Source organism: Leuciscus leuciscus (assembly GCF_965113295.1).
Source record: "Leuciscus leuciscus genome assembly, chromosome: 3".
In the NCBI taxonomy this organism is placed as follows: domain Eukaryota; kingdom Metazoa; phylum Chordata; class Actinopteri; order Cypriniformes; family Leuciscidae; genus Leuciscus; species Leuciscus leuciscus.
Genome location: NC_138727.1, coordinates 49,031,602 through 49,039,336, shown reverse-complemented (window position 1 = coordinate 49,039,336; position 7,735 = coordinate 49,031,602). Strand labels below are relative to the sequence as shown.

The 7,735-nt window shown below is 35.7% G+C and overlaps 1 protein-coding gene and 1 long non-coding RNA gene across 2 annotated transcripts in view; one reads left to right on the top strand and one right to left on the bottom strand.

The window, feature by feature from the left end:
• Positions 1-7,735, top strand: part of LOC309494974 — a 75,985-nt gene that overhangs the window by 20,101 nt on the left and 48,149 nt on the right. The gene's annotated exons all lie outside the window — the stretch shown is intronic.
• Positions 601-7,200, bottom strand: LOC309494969 (lipopolysaccharide-induced tumor necrosis factor-alpha factor homolog). The gene is made up of 5 exons (XM_082164471.1): positions 7,087-7,200; positions 6,814-6,923; positions 5,237-5,320; positions 1,612-1,753; positions 601-1,521 (listed from the first exon to the last, which is right to left on the bottom strand). Exons 2-5 carry the CDS (start codon positions 6,911-6,913, stop codon positions 1,413-1,415), a joined length of 435 nt encoding a protein of 144 aa, XP_082020597.1. The 5' UTR covers positions 6,914-6,923; positions 7,087-7,200; the 3' UTR covers positions 601-1,412.

Genomic DNA, 7,735 nt, shown 5'->3' with positions numbered 1-7,735 from the left:
AATAAAAAAGAATCATATAAAGCACTCATAAGCACATAAACTGGAACTGTCCTGCCCATTTTTTTTCCCTTTGTTTAAGTTTTTTAGATCTGACAGTCGGTTTAAAGTTAAAAATAAATAAATAAATAAAAAATGAGCATGAGGCATCAAATAAATCTGAATGATCCTCAGTGACTTGTTTGGGTCATGTCCAAGAGAGGCGGACATGACATCTCTCTAAAGAGTTTGTGCCTGATAGATAAGCCAAATTAGTTACTACTGGCCTTTAATTTTTCTCTGTTATTTTGAATATATAGTATGACTATACGGTTAGAATATAAAGTTTGGCTTTATTACTGTCATACATCTATAAAAAAGCTCTCATTGACAATTAACAGAGGAATTAGTTGAAATATTAACAAATATTTCATTTGAAGTCACCATTATGGTGATTGGTGTTTGTTTTACTTGGTCTATTGACCCTTGACTTTTTTAATTCTTTTTCAGCGTTTGCAATAGTGTTTCACAAAATGCCTTGTGCTTTTTGTATCTCTCTTTTTAGCAATGCACACAAGCGGGAGTTTCCTGTTTGTATGACATTTAAAAGAATGTCACAAAGTGAGTTTTTTTTATTTGTTTATTGACTCAATAATATTGAGGTCGAGGTATTACTGAACCGTAAAAAAAAAATATATTAAACAGAAGCCGCTGTTGTGATTAACCACTGTAATACATTAACACTGAAAATAAACAAACATAATCATTGAGACACATAAACACACATTATACAAACCTCAACAATGGTGACAATCATCAAAATATTCAGAAACAGGTCAACATCTGAAACATCTTCAGTTGATTTCATCTAAAGTCAGTTGTAGTTCTTGTTTCCTCTTGTCTCTTCTCTTTTTTTCTGTTCTTGTTCCGCTTTCCTTCAGTTATTCTGCTTGTTAACAACAGGTGTTCATCACTAATGCGTAATCATCACTCAATTAATCACCTGATTATCTCTTTGACAGCAAATCTGCCGCAGTGTTTCTTTAACACTTTGTAGATTGGGACAATATGTACAGAGCAGTGTTGATTTAACTCTAAGGATATGTTTCAGTTGTTGAGGGGAAGTACACCTGGAGCTTCAGGTGTGTGCGTGTAAAACAAGTGATTTTTCACTGCAAATAGAGCTAAAATAGAACTTATTTTATTCATGCACATATATATACACATATTATTATATTATTAAAAAAAGGCCCAATGGGAAGTTTGCAATTTCCCTCCAGAATAAGTGTAATTCAGTTATTAGATATTTCTGTCATAACTTTTGATCTACACATCTGTGAGATTGTAATTAATAATGCATCTGTTCTACAGGATTTCACAAATCTTAAAATGTTAAACTCCCATATGAAGCATACAAATGACACAGCTTCGATCACTCATTGAATTCGTTTGTAAATGCGAATGATGTTTTTGCAGTTTGGACAGGTGTGTTTCACATCCTTGCACGAGTCCATACAGAAGGGAATGCAACAACAGAACCAGCACCTGAAAATCACAACAGACAATCTCTAAATCAGCAGTCTGTAAATTCAAGCAGGGTAAACGCTCTAAAGCTTGTACAGTTAGCATACTTACACAAAGAGCGTAAGAACTCCGCAGATTAACCAGGTGAGCAACCCATTTAAATATTCGATTTCCGTGAGGACCTCCGTCATGCAGTGAGGGCAGATAATACGGCCCGGGACATCAGTGAGACTCATAACCGCCGGCTGCGTAACTGCACATGTACAAATACATCTATGACATGCAGAACAAATATAAATTAAAGCTGCAAGCAGCATTTAGCGGGGCCAAGCACAATCAGATGACAAGACATGCCAACATTGCTGAAAGTGTCAGACCAACTGCAACAATGAGCAATTAAAGACATTAAAGAGGATTTTAGGCAAAATGCCTGAAAATTCATAGAAAGAGTAAATAAAAATATGATGTAATGCATTATCACTTTCTACCAATAGGTGGCGCAGTTACAAAACTGATGTGATGTGGTCAGAGTGAAGTGACAATGACACATACAAAGTTTGGTGTCAATATGTCAAGGCATTGCAGAGATAAAGCCTGAATAATGTTTTTAGCATCATGCCTCAACTTTGCTGCTGCGCTATACGAAAACGGTTTCGTCAATCGAGACAAAATCGATAATTTTTAGTCGGCACGGTCTGGAGATGATACGATTCGATTTTGGTGAAAATCGGACAAACGGTGTAGGAGGAGTTCGAAAATGTATGTTTTGAATGAAAATCAAGATGGCGGACAGGAAGTTAGGCCAAATAAGGAAAACTTGGTTTCTATGTTCTCGGCTTGACCCAAGGAATCTATTAATACCAGTGGCATTTCAATAGGCAGATTTATTCAAAAGTTATTAGCATTTTTAGAAGTTTTGTTATAACTTTTGACCACTAGGTGGCGCTGTCTTGAAATATGTTGGGTACTTTCAGGAAATGGTGCTGAAGGCGCTTTGAGTTTCATTAAATAACACCAATGCATTTGTTTAGTATAGCATTTTATTTCACAAAACTGTATTGAAGTCAATGGGAATTTCATGTTTTGTTCTATTATAGCGCCACCAAGAGGCTCAGTCACACCATTTTTTTTATGTGTCCTCAGAGTGAGCCCATACATATGTGTGTCAATTTTGGTGAAAATATCTCAATTCGCTTCGGAGTTATAGACATTTATATGAAAAAACACGTAAAAAATGACTGACACATGACTTTGATTGGATTTTACTACCCCTTACTATCAATATTTTCGCATTTGGGCATTGGCGTTTAGCTATCGACCTATGTTTCCAAACTTCTGACGGTGGTTTCGTCTCGATCAGACTAGCGGTTTCGCAGATATAGCCAAATGTTTTTTAAGCGCTAAATCACAACGCTACACAAACCGTAAGGCGAAACCTAGCATGTTTGGTATCTTAGGACTCGGCAAGGATTCAGGAGTCTAATTAGATGAGTCTCGTGAAAATAAGTCGACCACACCCAAAGTTATAAGCATTTGAATAAAAAGATTAACCACTAGGTGGCGCTGTTTCGAAACTTCTCAGGCTCCTTCAGGACATCGTGCTGATGACCCATACCAAGTTTCGTAACAATCCGTTCATGCGTTCTTAAAATACAGCATTTTAGCACAAAATTAAAAATGGCCGACAGTCAAAATGGCCGATATGGTAAAATTGGATATCAGTCGACTTGGCATTTTGCCCTGAATCTAACAAGACCAATTTTATGATTTTTGGACAAACTGTTCAGAAGTTATAAGCAAAAATAGCCATTTTTCATATCTCTGGACCAGTAGGTGGCGCTGCGCCGAAACGCAGCATGTAGCCTCAGGTCATGCTTGTGATGACATGTACCAAGTTTGGTCTGAATACGATAAAGCGTTGCGAAGATACAGCCTTACGACTGTTTTCGCAAGCGCTACGTAAAATTTGTTCGAGCGTTTATTGAAAACGGTTTGACAAATCAACTAGATTTTAATAACTTTTTGTCAGCACTGCCTGAAGATGATCTGGTTCAATTTTCGTGCAAATCGGACAAACCGTCTAGGACGAGTTCGAAAAAGTAGGTTTTGAGAATAATTCAAAATGGCGGCCATGTTTCTATGACGGAAAATGACGACATAGGGTGCAATCGAATCGGCATGAGCTCAGGAATCAGAGGAAATAAGAATTTTGTTGATTGGCCTTACGGTTCAAAAGTTATTAGCAAAACAAAAGTGACATTTTGGACAGGTGGTGGCGCTAGAGGGAATGACTTAGACACACCAAAATTGGTGTATTTAATGTTGGGACTGTCCTCTATCAGAATGTCAAACCATTACAACTTTCCCGCAATCGGTTCTATGGGCTGCCATAGACTCCCAGAGTGGAAGAAGAATAATAATAATAATAATAATAATAATAATAATAATAATAATAAGAACGGGAACAGATACAATAGGTGCCCGCACCTTCGGTGCTTGGCCCCTAAATATTGCATATACAGTATATATATATATATATATATCCTTTTGCAGATGTTTAAAGTGCCCTTAGGATATTCCCTTTCATAGTGTGTAATAGAGCTGTGAATGTGAAAGCTCTGTAAAGTTTCAATGATCAAAGTGCAGATAAATGCAAAATAGGAGAGTTATTGTCTCCTAAAGAAAGAAGCGCCTATAGGTAAATAACTAGAAGAATAACAAAGTACCGTACATTTTTGTTACCAATGTTGAAAACTTCATATTTGCTTCATATTTTTGTGGAAACTCTTTTTCAAGACAATTTGATAAACAGAAAATTCTAAAGACTAGCATTTATTTGGAATATAAATCTTTTGTAACATTACATATGTCTTTTCATTTGAATCAATTTAATGCATCCTTGCTAAATATAAATCATTTCTTAAAAAAAAAAAAAAAAAAGAGTATTTTTTGAATGGTGGAGTATATATATTATACGTCTGCAAGAGTAATTAATTAAGTCTGGGTGACACGCAAAATATGTATTTTGAAGATTTTTATATTTATTAATTAAGCATGTATAGTGTCCTCCAAACATAAGGAAACACCCTATATTTCAAGGTAGGGTTTTAGACAATATCAGCATAAATCTTATTTTTCAGAGTAAATCCATTAAAGTAACTTGGAATTATTATCAATGATTTTCTTTTTGGTTACATAAGTATATACACATCACAATCACACATGTCCTTTCTGCTGTGATGCCTGGTTAGTGGAATTAATGATAAGCAATTAAAGATAGTACACAGCAATTAAAAATACATTTTCTAAACAGTTCTAGTATTTCACTGCAAAAAAATAAAAAAATAAAAAATAAAATAAAAATTGGTTGAAACATCATTAAAACAAAATAAGGATTTATGCCAATATTGTTTGTCCAGGGCGTTCACTGTAATGTAATAAGTGCAAGAGTACAAGTATTCAGTTTCAATAGTACTCAAGTAAAGTACAAATTCTTCAAAGTAATAATTAAGTACTTCACACCTCTAATCACATCAAAACGTGCAAAGTTCAGGGAATAAAGAGGAATTAGGTAAATGGCGGCTTTCTGATTCAGAGGAAATCTTGCAGAGGTTTGCAGGCATTATCAGTTCCCTCCGATTTATATGGTTTATCCTCATCATGCTACATTAGTGTTTATCACTCATGAAATGAATAAAACATGAGATATGATTGGTCTTGGGTTCTGAACACTCACCGACAGGAACCATCATGGGCTGGACGTTGGTGGGTGGAGCCCCGAACCCATATTGAGGTGGTTGGTAAGGTGCAGCGTGTGGACCTGTAAAAGGGTCAAAACACCAGTTAGAAACACTGAAACCCACTGCACAGAACCGGCCCACATCTGGTACGTGTGGATTCCATGTGTACCAGATGTGGGCCGGATCTGGGCCAACAACATGTTGCTGTCTGGGAAGCCAGTTCATCTCAAATGATCCAATTAAACAAGTGAGCAAATCAAAGAAAACACTATCCATGTTAACATGCACCCAAATAATCTGTTAGTAATTGAATTGATGGCTCAACCAGAATGAAAAGCCTTCATGTAAACACCTCAATCGACTCAACTGAGCTTGATCGGAGTGAAATTATGATTAAAAGGGGTAGATCTGAAATAATCAGATTAAGAGGAAAAAATAAGCATGTAAACACTTGAATATGTGTATCTTCTCGATCAGATTTTAAAAAAATATTAGTCCCATTTAAAACATTACTAGGGTTTCAATTGTTCAGTTGTTGATTTATTTGTTTCCAGGATCAATGACATGCTATATTGTCTTGGGTGGACACACATTGCTGGTAAAAACTGAAATTCAATATTCTGTGAGTGGCGGCTTTCCCAGATGGACAGGTCCTGAAACCCAGTGTTTCTGTGTTTGGAGAACATAGCAATTATCTTTCTTCTTTTTTTCAGGCTTTCACTGTCAGAGATGTTCCATTCCCATCCACAACAACAGTATCCATCCATTAGTAATATAATCTACCAGGCCATTACTTAATAGAGGACAACATCTTGTAAAAGTTTCATACATGTTTCTTGAGGTCCTCTGTAATCGTGAAGCTCAAACTATACCACCACCCAAAGTCTGTATGTTTTACAGGTGATGTCCTTTAACACACATCTGACGTCACTGATGTGACCTTTGCACAGTGCATGATTTCCTGATAACCCATCCATAAAACAGATATTAATGGTGCACTTTCTTCAACAGAAACACTGAAAACAATTTGGTGTAAGATTTAGTTTGAAATAATAAAAAATTCACTGAACTGAAGTAGAGCCTGAAATAGTATTTTCTTGTAAAACATACTCCAAATACAATAATCTTTGTTTTACTTACAACTTTTATTTTTGTTATTTGTTACAAGTTTTTGGATCTTTTTCTATCTATTATTAATACATTCTCCTACTGTAAGTTGTTACAACTAGGTTCCATATGTTATTATTAGTTAACTGCGTTAGTTAACAAGAACAAACAATTCTTCTAAAGCATTTATTAATCTTAGCTATTGTTCATATCAAGATTTACTAATACATTATTCAAATAAACAGGTGTGTCTGTTCATATTATTTAATGGACCTGAGCTAACATGAACCAACAACGAACAGTTCTATGTTTATTAACTAATGTTGAAAAAGATGAATAAGTACTGTAAAAATATATTGCTCATTGTTTGTTAGTTGCATTAACCAACATAGCAACTGGAACCTTATTGTAAAGCGTTATATTTCGTTCTGGTCTGTAATCCTCTTGTTAGTGAAGATGATCTGACCTGTTTGAGGAGGGTAGGCTGCCTGCGGTCCAGGGTTGTATTCGCCTGTCTGGGTCGGCTGAGGACCGTAATAAGGAGGGGGGTTGTATTCTTTCTCCATGATCAAAGACCTGGGAATGAGAATACATGAAGATGAGGAATTGCAAACGTTTCTTTATCTTTGTAACATTCTACTCTTGTTCTACTAATTTCCCTATATCTATAATAAAAGCCACACGCTATACAAAGCTGAATAACATCACTCTTAGTTGATGTAAAAATGTATGCTCGTACCTGTATGCGGTGTGAAACGTGCGGTTGTGTTGCTTCCTCTTTTAGAGAACGAACGGCAGAATATGGATGACTATGAGTGAGAGAGCGAGAGGGTGCGGTCCATGACAACAGCAGTCTAGTCATAAAATTATAGGCAAGATAACAGTGGCACTAACTGTGTAGGCAGGGCTATCTTTGGCTGACTACATGATGATCAACCCCCATTTTCCATGACAATAAAGGTGAGAAAGCAACATTACCAGTTTAGCAAAATAACTTTTCTACTTGTTTGCACTGTTAATCTTAAAGCAAATGTTGGCAGGTCAGCAGACAGACTGAATCCACGAACATATTAAACCGGGACTAATCTAAAATTATGTCACTTTCTGTGTGTCACAGTTTAAGCAATGTTACATTTTATGTAGTAGGGAAAAATAACAGGAATGAATGGAATATAATGCGTTTGGTTGTTAAAAATGAAAATAATTTATTTTATTTTATTTGATGTGTCTAAAACTTTATACTTCTCTTTTATTATGTTAATTGTATATATTCAAATTGAATAACTAGCCCGTTCATGGAAAATGCCATAGGCTATGCAGATTATAAGCCGCTTTATCATATTCTAGTGTGACTTTATAAGGCTGAATGATTCCTTTAAGTGTGCTCA

Excerpts from the sequence above, each read along its gene's own strand:
- LOC309494969 (XM_082164471.1), bottom strand. The coding sequence starts at position 6,913 with ATGGAGAAAGAATACAACCCCCCTCCTTATTACGGTCCTCAGCCGACC. Across the intron at positions 5,321-6,813 it reads AGCCTACCCTCCTCAAACAG|GTCCACACGCTGCACCTTAC; the intron begins GTCAGATCATCT and ends ACCCTTTTACAG. Across the intron at positions 1,754-5,236 it reads GCCCATGATGGTTCCTGTCG|TTACGCAGCCGGCGGTTATG; the intron begins GTGAGTGTTCAG and ends GTACATGTGCAG.